The 20201-nt window shown below is 42.9% G+C and overlaps 1 protein-coding gene across 1 annotated transcript in view; it reads right to left on the bottom strand.

The window, feature by feature from the left end:
- nf1a (neurofibromin 1a) overlaps positions 1 to 19823 on the bottom strand; it is a 316227-nt gene extending 296404 nt beyond the window's left edge. Inside the window, exon 1 of the mRNA XM_056283131.1 lies at positions 19586 to 19823. Coding sequence (XP_056139106.1) covers positions 19586 to 19645 — 60 coding nt within the window. The 5' untranslated portion in view covers positions 19646 to 19823. The remainder of the gene's footprint in view (positions 1 to 19585) is intronic.
- Between the last annotated feature and the right edge of the window lie 378 nt (positions 19824 to 20201).

Genomic DNA, 20201 nt, shown 5'->3' with positions numbered 1-20201 from the left:
GTATGCTCATTGCTTAAATCAAAAATATCCAACAACAACTTTAATTGTGTTGCACTTCGGGAATAGCTGTCATTAACTAAGGTGGCCCAACACTGTCTTTCAGAGCCCAGGTTTGGTGCCGACTGGGTAGCTGTAGAGACGGCTTCAGTAAGGAGACAGTTAGCAGTCTGTTAGCAGTCAGTTACCAGCCCTAATGGTTAGAAACACACACTGGTAACATTGAAGGCAAGCAAACAGGCATCCAACTTAAGAGTGAGGGCTGGTCAGGGGTTCTGTAAAGGATCTGCCGGCAACAATTTTGGCATCCCTGGATGAGCCAGAAGAGTAATCAAGTGACTAGGCCTGGGACCTTAGGTGGTCAGTTAGCAAACCTGGGAACTAGGATGGTGAAGACGGAAAGGGATCCTGATTCCCTGGAGCTGGCCAAGGAGGACATAGGAGACCTCTTACCTAGGCAGGGTGAAGCCATGTCCAACCCACTCCCGGTTATGATATTACCCCTGACCTGCCCTAACTCTAAGGTGCCTATTAGCTCACCGACTGCACTACTAAGATTAGTTTTAAGAAGCTCACCTTTAATGAGTCCACGTAAGTTACAATCCGACTTTCATACAGGCATTAAGTGGGCAGCAAACAGCTCTAGCCGGGAGGCCCTTCACACTTGATCCCACATTGGACTACTGTGAAGAATTTGTGACTTTTTAAAGTTCAGGCAAGTCCATTCTTCAAAACAATATGGACAATGCTTTTGATTGCGAACTTCATGACATTAAATTGTATTTGGATTCAGTTATGCACACCACTGCATTATGGCTTTCATGGAATATTGGCAGCCAGAAAGTGATACGGTCATGGCAGGACTCCAAGATCCATGTAAATGCCATTACGCTGCAAACTGTTCTTAAGTCAACAGGGCTATATCTGACTCAGCCATCACACTGAGGGGCAAAAACTATCTCGAAAAGCCGACCGATGGACTCTGCTTTAAGTGCTTTTGATGTTTCTGATTGTGAGCTTCAACACCATTAAATCAGATTTGGATTCTGTTATGCGTAACGCTACAACAAGGCCTTTGTGGAGTTTTTGCAGCCGCAATATGACATGGTCGTGGCAAGACTCAAGATAGATGTCAATGTCATTATGCTGAAAACTGATCTTGAGTCTTCAGGGCTGTATCTTGCCCAGCCATCACTCGGAGGGGCAAACACTCAAAGTCCTCAAAGACCTCAAAGCCGACCAATGGACCCTGCTTTAAGAGCTTTCAATTGCCCTGTCCCACTGTGTTCATGAGGTTGAAGAAATACATCACCATCTCCACAATACCTCCATTTGTGAAAGGGCAATTGAAGCAACTGTAGGAACTTCAGATATAGCATTTGCCTCTCGGTGTGATGCCTGAGTCAGATATAGCCATTCTACTGAAGCTACCCAAGCTACTGCCTTTGAGTCAGCCCAAAGTGCAGGCTGTCAAAGTCACTGCTAAGGTACACCTTCAAGAGCAATGGAAAAAGGAGACCACTTTCTCAGACAACGCACCAAACATATCAATCCTCTCTTCTGCCCTGGACTCGAAGTTCAAGAGACTAAAGTTCAAGACTGAAGACCAGAGCAAATCTTTAGTGTACAAGCTGAAATCTAAACAGTTGCAGTGGAAGTGAGAGTGAAGGTGGATCAGCAGCGGCATGACAAGCTCTGATCAAAAGAGTGCCACCTCCAACATCACAACAGATGCTGGATCTACAGCTCCTGCTGATTTTTTTACTTGACTCAATACTAGGGCTGTCCCAGATACTATATTTTGGGCTCTGAAGTGGTGCAACATGTGTCTTTCAGTTTAATTAAATCAAGTCAAGTCAAGTCAATTTTATTTGTATAGCCCAATATCACAAATTACAAGTTTGCCTTGGTGGGCTTATCAGCAACACAAAATCCTGTCCTTAGACCCTCTCATCGGATAAGAAAAAAGTCCCTAAAAAAAAAAACCTCTTAACAGGGTGAAAAAATAAGAAGAAACCTCAGGGAGAGCAACAGAGGAGGGATCTCTCCCAAGACAGACAACGTACAATGGATGGTGTGTTTACATAATAGAGCAGCGGTCGGGAACCTATGGCTCGCGAGCCATATATGGCTCTTCCGGTGACGGCATATGGCTCCCAGACAATTTTGAGTTGAAAATTATTTTCTTTTCAAAAAAATCAGTTTGGAACTGATTTTAAAATACTTGTGATATTTCTTAATAATACTGTGTCATTTTAAAGTAAACAGAAATTAGTTTTGAAGATAAATTTCACGGGTCACGGGTCACCCGTGGGTCGAGTCGGGAACCAATGGCTCGCGAGCATGTCCGGGTCATTGTAAAGGTGAAGAAATCAATTTTATCAGATAGCCAACTAGTTTATCCGCTTCAACCCTTGTAACAGAAAAGGTAGCGAAAAGAAAAAAAGACGATGATTACCGTGCATTCCAGGCTGCGTGGACAGAGGAATTTGCATTTGTGGAGAGAGCAGGATCTGCGGTATGTCTAATATGCAATGATAAAATTGCATCGATGAAACGGTCAAATATAAAGCGGCACTTCGATACGCACCATGCTTCATTTGCATCGAAATATCCAGCGGGGGACAGCAGGAAAAGGGCATGCGAGGAGCTACAGCGGAGAGTGCAGACGAGTCAGCAGCAACCACGTGTGTGGACCAAGCAAGGTGACGGGAATTCCGCTAGCTTTGCGGGGGCTTTGGCAATAGTAAGGAATGGAAAGTCATTCACAGATGGCGAGTATGCCAAAACATTCATGCTTGATGTGGCCAATGAACTGTTTGATGACTTCCCAAATAAAGACAAGATAATCAAACGAATAAAAGACATGCCCCTGTCAGCAAGAACTGTGCACGATCGTAGCATCATGATGGCAAATCAAGTTGAGGAAACACAAATTAAGGACATAAACGCCGGGACATACTTTTCTCTCGCGTTAGATGAGTCAACAGACGTTAGCCATCTATCTCAGTGCAGTATCATTGCCAGGTATGCTGCAGGTGACACACTGCGTGAGGAAAGCTTGGCTGTTTTGCCAATGAAAGGGACAACAAGAGGAGAGGATTTATTCATGTCTTTCATGGAGTTTGCTAAAGAAAAAAAACTACCGATGGATAAACTTATTTCTGTCTGTACTGATGGTGCACCCTGTATGTTGGGGAAGAACAAAGGATTTGTAGCGCTTCTCCGTGAACATGAAAAGAGAGCCATCCTAAGTTTTCATTGCATCCTGCACCAGGAGGCGCTTTGCGCTCAGACGTGTGGCCAGGAGCTTGGCGAGGTGATGTCGCTGGTCATTCGAGTGGTCAACTTTATTGTTGCCCGAGCTTTAAATGATCGCCAGTTTAAAGCTCTGTTAGAAGAAGTTGGGAATCATTATCCCGGTCTGCTTTTACACAGCAACGTGCGTTGGTTGTCAAGGGGGAAGGTGCTCAGCCGTTTTGCAGCTTGCCTGAGTGAAATCCGGACTTTTCTTGAAATGAAAGGCGTCAAGCATCCTGAGCTAGACAACACTGACTGGCTCCTGCAGTTTCACTATCTCGTGGACATAACTGGCCTTCTGAACCAGCTCAATGTGAAAATGCAAGGTATTGGAAATACAATCTCATCCCTTCAACAAGCAGTGTTTGCATTTGAAAGCAAGCTGGAAGTCTTTCTCAGGGACATTGAAACAGGTCGTCTTCTGCACTTTGAAAGACTGCAACAATTTAGAGATGCATGCTTAGCAAGTGACTCCACTCAACATCTGGATCTCCAGCAGCTAGCTGGCTTTACGTTCAATCTCCTGCAGTCATTCAAAGCACGTTTTGGAGAATTTCGTGCGCGCACTGGTCTTTTCAAGTTCATCACTCATCCACATGAGTGTGCAGTGGACAAAATCGACCTGACATGCATCCCCGGGGTCTCTATCGGAGACTTTGAGCTGGAAGTTGCTGACCTGAAGGCATCAGACATGTGGATGAGTAAGTTCAAGTCACTTAATGGAGAGTTGGAAAGTCTTGCGCGACAGCGAGCAGAGCTGGCGAGGGAACACAAGTGGACAGAAATTAAAAATCTTCAACCTGAAGACCAGCTGATTCTTAAAACGAGCTTCCTGTGACATACCACACAATGCAGCGTGTGAGTATTGCCGTATTGACCATGTTTGGCTCTACATATGCATGTGAACAGTCTTTCTCGCATATGAGGAACATTAAGACCAACCTACGCTCACGTTTAACTGATGGAAGCCTCAACGCCTGCATGAAGCTCAACCTCACCACGTATGAACCAGACTACAAGGCCATCAGCAAAACCATGCAGCACCAGAAGTCGCATTAAAAGTAAGACATATTTAATTTATTATACGTTAAAAATACTATATGGCTCTCAATGAAATATATTTAGAAATATTTGGCTTTTATGGCTCTCCCAGTCAAAAAGGTTCCCGACCCCTGTAATAGAGGATTGAAAGAGGATAAACAGAATTATCATGGACTTGTAAAATTTATGAAGAATATGATGCGCAGGATGCCATTAAAGATATTAATTGTTAAGGATTCTGTTATTCTAAAGTGTAGTTTGAATTATTATTTGTTAATAAAAAAACATTTTCCAAAAGGTTTGGTGTGTTTTACGCATGTTTATCATCCCAAGGGACTTGGTTGAATGAGGTCCTATCTATGCACTTTTTGTGACATAACAGCTTGTGACAATTTCTCTTATCATGGATAAATTATAGACCTATATAAATACTCATAAATTATAGACCTATATAAATGCTCACCATAACAGGCTCGAAATCCGAGACAACGCCTGAGAAAGCACTGTGAAACAGAAGCGCAGAAACAGCATACTAGCGCTAACAAATTTATGATTTGAGATTTATATTTATAAACTTCATATTCATTTGTTATTTCTTTATTGTCATTTCCCAGTACTCGCATACATTGAAATGAAATGTGTCCTCCGCATTTAACCGTTCCTAAACACTAGCAGCGGTGGTTGGGCACCAACTCCAGTTCCACATTCCGTCAGCTATTAGCCAAAGTCTATGACGTTTTACAACCTGAACCCAACAACAGTCAAACAGAGTTACAAAACACGCTTACTTCTGTTATAACAACAAAACTTTTAATGAGATAGCCATAACAGTAGGCTTAACAGTGTAATACTCTGACATTTTTCTGACAATGAACGAACTGTAATAAACGGAACGAGGTAGCGCAATTATAATAACAGCAGCAGACATTTCAGTACCCTGAGAGCAGGATAAGCAGTTTGGATAATCGATGGATAAATTAATGTCCTTATATAGAATAAAATGAACTGTAATAAATAGAATAAGTTAGGTAGCATAATTAGCACAGGTATAATAACAGCAGCACAGCATGCATCTTAATAAACAAACAATTTCTTTCGAAACATTCAAATAAAAATAACTACTCGCTTGTGATTTGGAATGGCAAAGGCGACAGCCACTTCCTCTAGCTGTTGTGCAATATTGACTCCCATGTGGCTCACCTCTATTACTTTAGTTTCCAATACGAAAGCAAAGAGTTCCCAACTCCTGAGTTATAAAGTGACAGGTGACAGCCATGTACGCCTCCAGATGTCCATTGTGAAAGTTAAGGCAGTAGAATTTTCAACGAAAGTTAAAAATTTGGTCTCACACATTGCTGTACTTTACAGACAGAGCATGTGAAATACTGGAGCGTTTGGGTACAGTGTAATCGCGCTCCATCTTCTTCATTAATTTTCTGAAGCCTTCGACTATGTTAATGGGTCTTATATCCATAGTGATGAATTCCAGAATAGAGGTCTATTCCATTGCCTACCAACATGGGGATCACTGGTTCGAATCCCTGTGTTACTTCCGGCTTGGTCGGGCATCCCTACAGACACAATTGGCCATGTCTGTGGGTGGGAAGCCGGTTGTGGGTATGTGTCCTGGTTGCTGCACTAGCGCCTCCTCTGGTCTGGCCTGTTCAGGGGGGGGGGGAAACTGGGGGGAATAGCATGATCCTCCCATGTGCTACATCCCCCTGGCAGAACATCTCACTGTCCGGTGAAAAGAAGCAGCTGGCGACTCCACGTGAATCGGAGGAGGCATGTGGTAGTCTGCAGCCCTCCCCGGATCAGCAGAGGGGGTGGAGCAGTGACCAGAACAGCCCAGAAGAGTGGGGTAATTGGCCGGACACAATTGGGAAGAAAAAGGGGGAAAAGAATTTTTAAAAAAAAAGAAAAACAATCCTTACTCCATAAATTGGACAGAAACCCAGAGCCCCGCTGGCTGGTCCAGCCAAAAAGAAATATGTTTTCCGACAGAAATGACTAGATGAATTTCAACAAAGTTGAAGGTTCAACAAGGAAAAGAACGAAATGCACTGTGCACAGTGTGGTGCTTCCAGTGCTGGCAATACAAGGTTCGCTACAGCCACAACCATCTTCAAGCACTGCAGTAGACCAAGCTGTCACTTGGTGTACAAACAACAACCTTCTGCTTAATACAGCCAAAACCCAAGAACTCATTATTGACTTCCGATGCGTGAAAATTAACACTGAACACATCATTGCAAAAGCTCGACAATGACTTTACTTTCTTATGCAGCTTAAAAAATACCGGCTCAAACATCAACTGCTTGTTGTTTTACTCAGCCATTACTGAATCCATCACAACATCTTCTATTACAGTATGGTACGGTGGTACGGACAGTCAAACACAGAAAAAAACTGCAGCAGATTGTCAACAAGGCATCCAAAATCATAGGCAACCCACTCCCTTCAGTTGAATCTCTACATCCTAACCGGACTGTAAAGCGAGCAAAGAAGATCATCGCCGACCCCTCACATCCTGCTCATCACCTGTTCTAGCTCCTTCCCTCAGGGAGGCCTACAGGTCACTGTCCACTAAGACTAAACGCTTCACAAACAGTTTTTTCCCCCTAGCCATCAAGACTGAATTCGTCCCTATAGTCCCCTCCTCACACACCACTGGCATAAACACCACTATTAACCTAATTGTTATGCATGATGTGTCTATTTCTGTTATTGTGTAACTGTATTGTTCATGATAATATGTGGAGTGTCTGTTGTTGTCATGTTGTGCTGCAGAGTTTAATGTGTACCAAAAACAAATTCCACCGGCCTTGGTCGTGTAAATAAAACAATCTAATCTAGAACAATCTAAACATGACACATTAAAGTTGCACAAGTGTTTATTACATATAAATTTCCCCATAAATATACACACGTCTGGGGCATCTGGGTGGTGTGGTGGTCTATTTCATTGCTTACCAACTGGGGGATTGCTGATTCGAATCCCCATGTTACCGTGGCCTGTCGGGCGTCCCTACAGACAAAATTGGCCGTGTCTGCGGGTGGGAAGCCAGATGTGGGTATGTGCCCTAATCGCTGCATTAGCGCCTCCTCTGGTTGGTCGGGGCGCCTGTTCAGGGGGGAGGGGGAACTGGGGGAATAGCATGATCCTCCCATGCGCTATGTCCCCCTGGCGAAACTCCTCATTGTCATGTGAAAAGAAGCAGCTGGCGACTCCACATGTATCGGAGGAGGCATGTGGTAGTCTGCAGCCCTCTCCGGATCAGCAGAGGGGGTGGATCAGCGACCGGGACAGCTCGGAAAATAGGGTAATTGGTCGGTCAAATACAATTGGGGAGAAAAAGGGGGAAATATTAGAACATTTATAGGTCAATACACATTCTTTCTTTTATGTTATGCTACAAAATTGAAGCAGTGCCATCAATTTGGGCACTGGTGCTACCATCTGAAAGCCTTGGTGCCACCAGCGTGAAATTTTAGCCTGAAGCCCTGGGATAGATAACCTACCTTAGCCAGACTAGCAAAGTCCTACTTTTGTGTCCCTGGAATATCTAAGGGCCTCTTCTCAGTAGCAGGCAACATAGCCGCCAGGAAGAAAGTCAGCCTTGGCTTCAAGCTTGTGGACACTTTAACATATCAAACCTACAATGTAAAGTTCCTGTAACCATTCCTATAGAAACCTGCTTTGTGTTTTGTTTTTTTGTTGTTTCTTATGCAGTTCAGGTCCTTTCAAATCTCTGACTTGAAATATCTTAATTTTTGTACATTCGATCAATGTTAAAGAAATGTTGCTAATGCACTTTACTAACAGTTATACAGTCAATGTTTCTGGAATATAACTGTCGTATTCTAAGTTATTTGAAAGAGAGCACTGTTTAAGACAAGAAATAAAATGGCATTGTTTAAGACAAGGTATAGAACTTAAGTTTTCAGATTAATCCTGGGAACAAAATCTTTTTTCTTTTTATCCAATTAACTAAAAAACTGATTATCAAAATAGTTATTTGTGGTCGTCGTTAAAATCTAAATAAAAGGTGAAACTTTGATCCCACTGCAAAAAGTGAGCATAGTAGCAACCAATCAGATTTCTTAAAAATGTCTACTGTGAGTGGTCTATTCCGTTGCCTACCAACACGGGGATGGTCGGTTCCAATCCCCGTATTCCCTCCAGCTTGGTCAGGCGTCCCTACAGACACGATTGGCCGTGTCTGTGGGTGGGAAGCTGGATGTGGGTGTGTGTCCTGGTCGCTGCACTAGCGCCTCCTCTGGTTAGTCGGGGCACTTGTTTGGGGGGGGGGACAGGGGAATAGCATGATCCTCCCATGCGCTATGTCCCTCTGGTGAAACTCCTCATTGTCATGTGAAAAGAAGCAGCTGGCGACTCCACATGTATCGGAGGAGGCATGTGGTAGTCTGCAGCCCTCTCCGGATCAGCAGAGGGGGTGGATCAGCGACCGGGACAGCTCGGAAAATAGGGTAATTGGTCGGTCAAATACAATTGGGGAGAAAAAGGGGGAAATATTAGAACATTTATAGGTCAATACACATTCTTTCTTTTATGTTATGCTACAAAATTGAAGCAGTGCCATCAATTTGGGCACTGGTGCTACCATCTGAAAGCCTTGGTGCCACCAGCGTGAAATTTTAGCCTGAAGCCCTGGGATAGATAACCTACCTTAGCCAGACTAGCAAAGTCCTACTTTTGTGTCCCTGGAATATCTAAGGGCCTCTTCTCAGTAGCAGGCAACATAGCCGCCAGGAAGAAAGTCAGCCTTGGCTTCAAGCTTGTGGACACTTAAACATATCAAACCTACAATGTAAAGTTCCTATAACCATTCCTATAGAAACCTGCTTTGTGTTTTGTTTTTTTGTTGTTTCTTATGCAGTTCAGGTCCTTTCAAATCTCTGACTTGAAATATCTTAATTTTTGTACATTCGATCAATGTTAAAGAAATGCTGCTAATGCACTTTACTAACAGTTATACAGTCAATGTTTCTGGAATATAACTGTCGTATTCTAAGTTTTGAAAGAGAGCACTGTTTAAGACAAGAAATAAAATGGCATTGTTTAAGACAAGGTATAGAACTTAAGTTTTCAGATTAATCCTGGGAACAAAATCTTTTTTCTTTTTATCCAATTAACTAAAAAACTGATTATCAAAATAGTTATTTGTGGTCGTCGTTAAAATCTAAATAAAAGGTGAAACTTTGATCCCACTGCAAAAAGTGAGCATAGTAGCAACCAATCAGATTTCTTAAAAATGTCTACTGTGAGTGGTCTATTCCGTTGCCTACCAACACGGGGATGGTCGGTTCCAATCCCCGTATTCCCTCCAGCTTGGTCAGGCGTCCCTACAGACACGATTGGCCGTGTCTGTGGGTGGGAAGCTGGATGTGGGTGTGTGTCCTGGTCGCTGCACTAGCGCCTCCTCTGGTTAGTCGGGGCACTTGTTTGGGGGGGGGGGGGGGGAATAGCATGATCCTCCCATGCGCTATGTCCCTCTGGTGAAACTCCTCACTGTCAGGTGAAAAGAAGCGGCTGGTGATTCCACATGTATCGGAGGCATGTGGTAGTCTCCCCGGAGCGGCAGAGGGGGTGGAGCAGAAACCGGGACAGCTTGGAAGAGTAGGGTAATTGGCCAGATACAATTGGGGAGAAAAAAAGAGGGGGGGGGGGTCAAAAAAATGTCCGCTGTGAAAATCCTCCCTCTTGCAAATAGTTTGCCTTTTCATGGAGGAGAAGCAGATTAACCTTGTGAGGTTTTCCTGAACTGTATGAGTCACCTCTGTCAATGTATCGAGACAGATAAAAACAAAACTTTTGGTGGAAAATAACAGAAAGAGTCACCACTTCTGTCGTGAAAAAATAATGTGCAGAATGATATTATCGACATGCCATGAATGTCTTATCTTCGCTAATTGTTGATCTTACATAGGCTATTCTAATTTATTCAAATCCGATATAAATCTATACAACAGATACACGTCTATTGCAGCGGCATAGTGGCACAGTGGTTAGCACGGTCGCCTCACAGCAAGAAGGTCCTGGGTTCGAACCCTGAGGTAGTCCAGCCTTGGGGGTTGTCCCGGGTCGTCCTCTGTGTGGAGTTTGCATGTTCTCCCCGTGTCTGCGTGGGTTTCCTCCGGGTGCTCTGGTTTCCTCCCACAGCCCAAATACATGTAGGTCAGGGGAATCGGCTGTCCTAAATTGTCCCTAGGTGTGAATGTGTTCGTGTATGTGTCGGCCATGTGATGGCCTGGCGGCCTGTCCAAGGTGTCTCCCCGCCCAATGACTGCTGGGATAGGCTCCAACATCCCCGCGACCCTGAGAGCAGGATAAGCGGTTTGGATAATGGATGGATAGATGGACGTCTATCGCAAGATAACATGTCCACAGTAGGCGGTTTTGCTGCTTCCAGTTTGTCTTCCATCTGGCTGTCGTTCAACTGACTACTCGCGAAAGTTTTCACTTCCCTAAGATTGGACTGGCTGGTACACTATCCTGAAGTTTACAAACCAAAGATGGTTCGTCACTACGACATGGAAAGACACACACGCAGTCACAGGCAGAGTGAGGGAGAAAAACAAGACATCTCTCTCACTCAAATACACTGTACTTTTTCCATAACTGTTACCGTTTCACTATTCATTTGGATAAAAATAATGCTTTGTTATAGAAAAAAAAAAAGAAATGGCTTTTATAGTTCAATAAAAATACCTTTATTTTGGTCGATAAAGCTATTCAGTAGAAATTCAGAATCAGAAACACTTTGTCATTTCATTTCATGCACTTGCGCACATGAAATGAAATGAAACATGGTTTCCCCCAGCCCACAGCAGTGCAACACAAAGACAAAAACACATGTCCAAAAACTACAAGAACTACAAGAACACATATAACCAACCAAACTAACACATTTATCTAAACTAAACAAAAAAAGAAAAAAAAATCACTGTCCAGAAGAACGAACGTCAGCCAGGATGACTGTTGGAATGCCGGTCTGAATGGGCTAGCAGTTAGCTTAGCCTGCCCCGTAGCCACGTCCTGTCAGACTGCCCTCGGTGTTTCCTCTTCGTGTACAGCTCCAGGCAAGGCCGTGGGCCCTGGGCCCACAGGATGCAGCAGACCAAGCTCTCCCAGCCGATCCAGCACCAGCTCTCCAAGCCATCAAACAAAGACAAACTTAGACGTAGACGGGGACAAAGACACTGCATGTACGATACTGGGTGAGGCTGCCGCAAACGTGAATTCCCGAAGCCATCTTCCCACACTGGTACTGGGTGAGGCCGCTGCAAACGTGAATTTACACCGCCATCTTGCCACACCGGAAGCAGAAGTAAAATTGTTTTAGATTTTAAAAGAATTTTAAAAGAAATTTGTTTTAATATTTTGTGGAATCTCATGCTTTTTTCCTCAGTGGTATTGAAAATGGTATTGAATATAGAACGTTTTACCAGCATTGGATAAAAGTTGAAAATTTGTCCATTATGACAATCAAGAATGAACTGTGGATTGGCTGGTTTATTACTTATAATAACAATAATGTTTGGCTATTCTGATGTACTTGATATTTTTTCTGATGTGATGCCAAAATTAGGATGGACAAAATGACATGGGTGCAATGGCAGTAGCTAACGTCACCACAACGGACTTCATTCTGCTGGCAGAACATTGTCATGACAAAATCTTGCTGTGTGGGATTGTTTCTAAAGTTTGTGCACGTTCTTATCATGGTACTGAACCAAAGTAAGATGTTTGTCTTTTACTGAAGATTTGACGCTGCGAATAAATCATTTGGCCCTTTTCCTTTTAAATCAGTTACTTCTTTTATTCATAACTTGGTTTATTTATCTTGATCCACCATCTAAGAAACAATCTTCATATTTGGTGCCATTTCTCTTTAACTTCACCAACACTTAATTGCTCTCCTCTCATGGTGAAAAGAAAATACGAGGTTTTTGAATTTAATTTGCACTCTGACCAATAGTGGAATACATTCACAGGTTAGCTTTCACAAAAAACATTTGCTTGTCAGAAAACTATGATGAACAAACTAACTGACATTAAGACATCTTACAGTTAAGGTCAAAAGTATTAGCCCCCAAGGAACTATGGAACATTTCTCTAACATTCTGCCCAATGTTTGCATCATTCATAAAACTTTACATAGTAAAACATTCATCAATGTTAAGGCCCCTATTTGGTACATTTTGGAATGTAAAATAAATCTTCAGGTTTGCTTTATACCAAATGTAGTGAAAATTGAGGTGGTCAATCAAAATTATTAGCCCCCTTGTGATTTTTTGCTTTCAAACCACACCTAAGGAATCAATCAGCATTGAACTTTACTTAAGAGACTCCAATGAACAGGGCTAGTGGCAATTGAACACTTGATTGAGAAGGACTACTCTTAAATTCTTGGTAAGAAGTAATTTCATCATGCCAAAAAGTAAAAAAAATCAGTTTGAAATTCAGAAAGAAGATAGTGGATGCTAATCTTAAGGGAGAAGGCTATACTGCCATTTCCAAGCATTTCACAGTGTCCAGAACAGCTGTACGTTGCATCATTGCAAAGCACAAGTAGACAAATTCTGTTAGAAAAAAACCTGGGCGTGGTCGAAAGTGCAAGATTTCAAAAACTTTGGAGAGGAAAATAGTCAGAGATGTCAACAACAATCCCCGGATCTCTGCCAAGATGACTGTTGCTGAACTGGCCTCTTCTGGATTTGATGTTTCGAGGAAGACTGTTGTGGGGGCTCTTCATCGTGGTGGGCTTCGAGGTCATCATCCAAGAAAAACTACATTGCTCACACAGAAGCAAATCAAAGTCAGACTGAAGTTTGCCCGTGAACATTTGAAACATGGACATGAGTTTTGGAAGTGTGTCCTTTGGTCTGATGAGACTAAACTTGAGCTGTTTGGGCACATGGATGTTGCTTTTGTTTGGTGAAGGAAGGGAGAGAGAGGCCTTCAACCCTAAAAACACAGTTGCCACAGTTACATATTGTGGTGGGAGTATAATGCTGTGGGGCTGTTTTGCTGCATCAGGCACAGGGAACCTTGTTCGGGTACATGGGATCATGAAGAAAGAAGATTATGTTGACATTTTGAAGGCTAATGTAAAGAAATCTGCTGCCAGTCTAGCTTTAGGTCGCTGCTGGGTCTTCCAGCAAGACAATGACCCGAAGCATACATCCAAGTGGTCCAAAACTTTTTGAAGGACATCAAAATCAAGGTCCTGGAGTGGCCCTCTCAGTGCCCAGATCTCAATCCTATTGAGAATGACGGGAGCTCAAGGTTAATGTCCATGCTCGAAAACCACACAATTTGGATGAGCTGGAACAATTTGCCATGGAAGAATGGACTAAGATCCCTCAAGAGACACGTGCCAACCTAGTTAGGAACTACCATAAGAGGTTGTTGTCAGTTGTGAGTCAGAAAGGTTACACTATTGACTATTAATTGTCAGCGGGCTAATAATTCTGGCCTTGTCATTTTTGTTTTTTCTTGTTTCAATTCAGCGCATCAGTAAAATATTGTAATCAAGCTTAGTGGAGATTTTGTCTTTGTTCTTTTGGAAGCAATTAACTATAAACACTTTTGGTTATGGTCATTTCCATGGAAAAGTTAAGACTTTTGTTTGATTTCATAAAGGGGACTAATAATTTTGACATGTGCCAACCTAAATTATTAGGTCAAAATTATTAGCTCCCTTTATGAAGGGGGCTCATGATTTTGACCTTAACTGTACATCAGCTTTTATGAAGACGTGTGTGCCAACCAAGACCTTCTGCACATACAACTATTACAACCCATGGTTCATGGCCAAACTAAGACAACTTCGGCTGGCCAAGCAGGATGCCTACAGTAGTGGGGACAGAGCCCTGTACAAGCAGGCCAGAAACTCACTGGCAAAGGATATCAGAGTGAGTAAAAGAAGCTACACTGAAAAGTTGAAAAACAGGTTTGCAGCTAATGACTCTACGTCAGTGTGGACAGGCCTACAAGACATCACAAACTGCAGAAGACCATCCCCCCATGCTGAGGCAAACAAAGACCTGGCTGACGACCTGAATGTCTTCTACTGTAGGTTTGAGAGGGATAAATTCACACCCACTCCATCCCGATGACAACAGCCCCCATCACACCTCTGGCAACCCCCCTACTCTTCCCTGCTGATACTCAGGCTGAGCTCGAAAAACATGTACAGGATGTGAGCTGGCTTTTCCAGAGACAGAAAACCAGGAAAGCACCAGGTCCAGACAGTGTCTCCCCCTCCTGTCTAAAAGTCTGTGCTGACCCAACTGGCTCCAATCTTCACGCAGATCTTCAACAGATTCCTGGAGCTATGTGAAGTCCCCTCCTGTTTCAAACGCTCCACCATCATCCTGGTCACCAAGAAACCCTCTATCACAGGACTGAAAGACTACAGGCCTGTCACGCTGATGTCTGTGATCATGAAGTCTTTCGAACAACTGATGTTGGCCCATCTGAAGAACATCACAGGACACCTAGTGGACTCCCTGCAGTTTGCCTACCAGGTAAACAAGTCAGTGGATGACTAAGTCAACATGGGACTACATGTTCAACACCATCATTCTAGAAATCCTCTCCTCCAAACTCTCCCAGCTCACTGTACTCCCCCCACCATCTGTAAGTGGATCACCAGCTTCCTGACAGGCAGCAAACAGCAGGTGAGGCTGAGGGAAGTCCCTTCTGGTATATGGACAGTCAGTACTGGTACTCTCCTGGGATGTGTCCCCTCTCCACTGCGCTTCTCCCTCTACACGAACGACTGCACCTCCAAGGACCCAGTGGTTAAACTCCTTAATTTTGCAGACGACACTACAGTCATCAGACTCATTCAGGATGGTGACGAATCTGCATATCGGCGGGAGGTTGAGCAGCTGATGCTCTGGTGCAGTCAGAACAACTTGGTGCTGAACATGCTCAAGACTGTGGAGATGACAGTGGACTTTAGGAGACACCTTTCAGCACTGCTCCCCCTCACAATATCCAACAGCACAGTGTCAACCGCGGAGACCTTCAATTTTCTGGGAACTACCATTACATTACATTACAGTCATTTAGCTGACACTTTTATCCAAAGCGACTTACAATAAGTTCATTTAACGTAGGAAATCAGGAGAACTACTAGTCATCAGAAGTCATAAGTGCATCTAAACAAGCATCTAAGAGCAAAACCAGTGCTAAAGTAAAAGTGCAAGAAAGAGTTTTTTTTTTAACTACCATTTCCAAAGACCTGAAGGGGGATACCACTATCAACTCCATCCTCAAAAAGCCCCAGCAGAGGATGTTCTTTCTGCAGCAATTGAGGAAATTTGGTCTGCCACGGGAGCTGTTGAGCCAGTTCTACACCACAGTGATTGAATTTGTCCTATGCACGTCCATCAGGGTCTGGTCTGGAACAGCAACAAAACAGGATAGGAACAGACTGTGGCAAATAGTAAGGACAACAGAAAAAAATCATTTGCACTCCCCTCCCCACCCTGCAGGACTTATACACCTCTAGAGCCCGGAAATGGGCAGGCAGAATCAAGCACAGACCACCCCCCACACCCAGGACCAGTCTGTTTGAACTCTTACCCTCTGGTAAGCACTACAGAGCTATGAGCACCAAAACCACCAGACACAGGAAGTTTTTCTCGACAAGCCATCTCTCATGTACACTTAACAGCACAGTGCAATAATGGAAACTTATCATGTAAATATGACACTTTGCAAACAGCCCCCTCTCATCAAGATGTCTCACTTACATATCTCCGATGTGCACTACCTCTTTTTAAATCAGATGTGCAATATAAATATACAATTGCTAATACACATACAACTGCTGTATACTGGTTATGAATTATTATTGTTATAATTATAAGATAAGTATACAATATTGTATATAATTATAATAGATAAATATATAGAATATATTAAAGTATATAATATTAGTACATATATAATATATAAGCATCAGAAGTTATAAATTATTCAGCCATAACAAAACTTTGTATAATTGTGAAATACCTTGTTGTGTATGCATACTTACCTCCAGTTAGGGCTGGCCAATATATCAACATTATATCGATGTCACGATATATAAATCTAAGTATCATCTGGGATTTTGGATATTGTAATGTCGTGATATGACATAAGTGTTGTCTTTTTCTGGTTTTAACAGCTGCATTACAGTAAAGAGATGACATTTTCTGAACTCATTAGACTGTTCTAGCTGTTATATTATTTGTCTCTACCTCATATCCACATTACTAATGACTGTTTATCAAAAATATGATTGTGTTCATTTTTTGTGAGAGCACCAATAGCCATTCTCTTCAATGTCATCAAAATATCGATAAGAGGTATTCGGTATCTGGAGTATTCTATTTATCATTCCATTTATTTCTTTTGTTTTTCTTTTTTGTTACTTTTTTTTTCAGTGATATATGTAAGTACTAAAAGCTGCTGTAAACTGGACTCAAATTCCTCTTATGCATAAGCACACTTGGCCAATAAAGTTGATTCTGATATAAATACTAAAGCATTGCTAAAGTACATAACATGAAGGGGGGGTAATTATAGCCCATATCCTGGAGTATGTTAGCTGACTCCTGATTTCTTACTTGTATTCATTATTTCAAAGCAATGTAATTCCATACATCCATCCATTATCCAAACCACTTATCCTGCTCTCAGGGTCGTGGGGATGCTGGAACCTATCCCAGCAGTCATCGGGCAGCAGGCGTGGAGACACCCAACACAGGCTGCTAGGCCATCACAGGGCGCTCACACACACACACACACACACACACACACACACACACACACACACACACACACACACACACACACACACACACACACACACACACACACACACACACACACACCCCTAAGGACAATTTAGTACGGCTGATTCACCTGACCTACATGTCTTTGGACTGTGGGAGGAAACCGGAGCACCCGAAGAAAACCCACGCAGACACGGGGAGAACATGCAAACTCCACACAGAGGACGACCCAGGATGACCCCCAAGGTTGGATTAACCCGAGGTTCAAACCCAGGACTTTAATTCATCATTAACTAGCTTGACATAAGAGAGCACATGCCATATGTATGTGAAACGTATGTGACGGAAAACAACAGACTCTGAGGGAAGGCAAAACAAACTCTCAACAAAAGGGAAAGCCAACTGACACTTCTTCCCCCGTTAGTTTATAACAAATAGTACTTAAATTCGTAAACACTGTAATTAATTCTCAACCAGCCAAGTTCAATTCTAGAGAAGAAAAGGTAAAAAAATAATAATAATTTGTCTGCCAGGTTTGCATTACTGAGGTTTTATTGACCAGGATTAAAAATAGGGACACACCAGTATCAGTGTTTCACTGTGATTAAGAGTACAAATATTTAATTATCAGCGACACCAAGAACCGATCCGATCCAATACTTTTGCTGAACGGTGCAGACTTAAACTATTAGTTTAGGGTCAATAGGCAAAATAACTGAAATAGAATCAGTTATTTTCGACCCTTAAAGAAAAATGCTTCCATGTGACAATAATGCAGTAAATCAAGCCATTTTGCTTTCATTTGTGACGTGTTTTTCATGGCTTTTGGTATCAGACTTTTGCCTTGGGTAAATTCTCCAATACAGACACCCATTTTAGCCTGGTATCGGCCTGATAAGTAATACCAGTGCATCCCTACCTGAAAACTGGATGTCTCGGGCATCCAGACAACCTATTTGTCCTGCCCTATTGCACTCTTTTCATTTGCTCCCCTCCAGTGTTAGACTTGCTACTTCCTTGTCAATCAAAGGCAAGATGCCCACAGAGAAGCCAGCTCAATGTGATGTGATGAAATAATGTATTTATGGATTTGGTGCATACAATTTATTTATTCTCAGTATTCATCTAGGTAACACTGTAGTCACTGTATAAAACAAAGTGGGCCATATGATATATCAAACAAATTTTATGACGGTACAGTCAGTGGCACTAGGGAATCTTGTGTGGACCTACTTGGGTTGAACCAATTGAAGGATTAAAATAGGTAGACCTCAGTGGAGGTAATTTTGACTCAGGTCAACTGTATAGTAATAAAGGAAACCTATATAATCAACTGATTTCATGACCTCAACAGAATTTCAGATGACAAGAGGTGGATTTAACCACACAGCACTATTCTATTTAGACTGTTGTGATGGGGGAAGCTAGTGGACCTATATACAGTTCACTGTTTGTAATCACTGACTACTGAAGGTGCTAACAGCAAAGTCACGGGCCTTTCAAATAAACTCGGGGGGGTCAAACTTACAAATACACATATTCATGTTAGCCGTTTGTGTGTCAAAATGCAACTTTATCCCCCTGTTGAACTGATTATTATTTGGCCCACGTTGCATCGCGTGTACTGATGACAAACAAGTCACCTCATAAACTTATAGCTATTTATGCTGTTTCGTTTTACACATGCTACATTTTCTACAAATCTTACGTCAACCTTTTAACTATCAACGCTCTTAATTTGTGCATCTGTGAACACAGATAAACTGAAATAAGGCAACAACAACAACAAAAAAGGGTTTTATCGTTGTTTTATCCTTCTGCAGCACATACGGTCCATGAATTACCTTAGTTTGACTCTTGCAGAAATCGAGAGCAGTTCAAACAGAGACTGGACTTGCAGATGTCTTTAAATCAACGGCTTGGTTAGCGCGCTTTGTTTGCCAGAATTCTGCAGCTCAGTATATCGACGCAGTATGGGATAGCATATTTGTTTGGTTAGCTAACCTACATTAACAAATGGGGACAACTAACGTTAGCTACATAGCTAATATGAAAGCATCGTTAGCTGACCGGCTACTAACGCGCATCCGGATGCCCAGTGTGATGTGCCGAAACTGTCGCGGTATCGTTCGGTTTGAGGGGGTCACACCAGAGACTCGTCTCTTTAATTTGATCGCTGATCATGGAAACATTGCCAGATCGTAGCACACAACCCAACGCTGTGTTTTGTAGCTGGCACAAGTGGCTAATAGCTATTAGTCATGTCGAAATGCAGCGAATCTTAGGCAAGGCAAGACAAATCAAAGATCCAAATGAGCGGTCACGGGGTGTCACCTCTTACCGCAGAATAAAGGTAGCCAGGTAGAAAGGCCTAAGGATCCGCAAAAGCCAGCTACATCTCACACCAATTCATATTTGATTGTCTTACCTGCTCATCAAATCTAGTGATCACGGCCTGGACCCATTCCACTGGTTTGTGTGCCGCCATTGCCGGGCGGATGGCAACCGTGGATGCTCTGCTTCCAAATCCAAGGTGTGCGATCGTACCTAACAATTTTAGATCGGCATGGAAATTATTCGAAATCGATGAAAAGGTGGAACAGGGCGAGTTATATTTCCCTTTCAATTAGATTCACCGTGCCATCGCCATGACACACCACCGGAAGTCTTCCTCGGCGAAATTGATGGGAAACGTTTGGAGCGCCTGCGTCAACTCGGGCCTATCAGCGTTTGGTTGCAGCTCGATTCATGAAACCGTCGGAAAAGATGCTGGACGGTCTGCGTGTGTAGTAGTGGCGTGAAAACCATCATGAATTTCCAGAATTCAGCCGACGTGAGAGTTCTCGGATATCGTTTTGAGTTTGTTCTTAGTTCGGCGGTGTCTCGAATACCGACGAAAGCGAGTTTTTGTTGCTATTTGAACGACCAAAAGTTCATGACGTTTCTTGTGTTTGACCAAGCGTTGCAGCTCAGCAGAGCACGAAAACTATTAACGGCGCTTCGAGTGTCCGCGCTTGGGCCTGCCTGTTTGCAGTATGATGGTA

This window comes from Lampris incognitus, chromosome 7 (assembly GCF_029633865.1).
Source record: "Lampris incognitus isolate fLamInc1 chromosome 7, fLamInc1.hap2, whole genome shotgun sequence".
NCBI lineage: Eukaryota > Metazoa > Chordata > Actinopteri > Lampriformes > Lampridae > Lampris > Lampris incognitus.
This window is presented reverse-complemented; position numbering and strand designations above follow the sequence as displayed.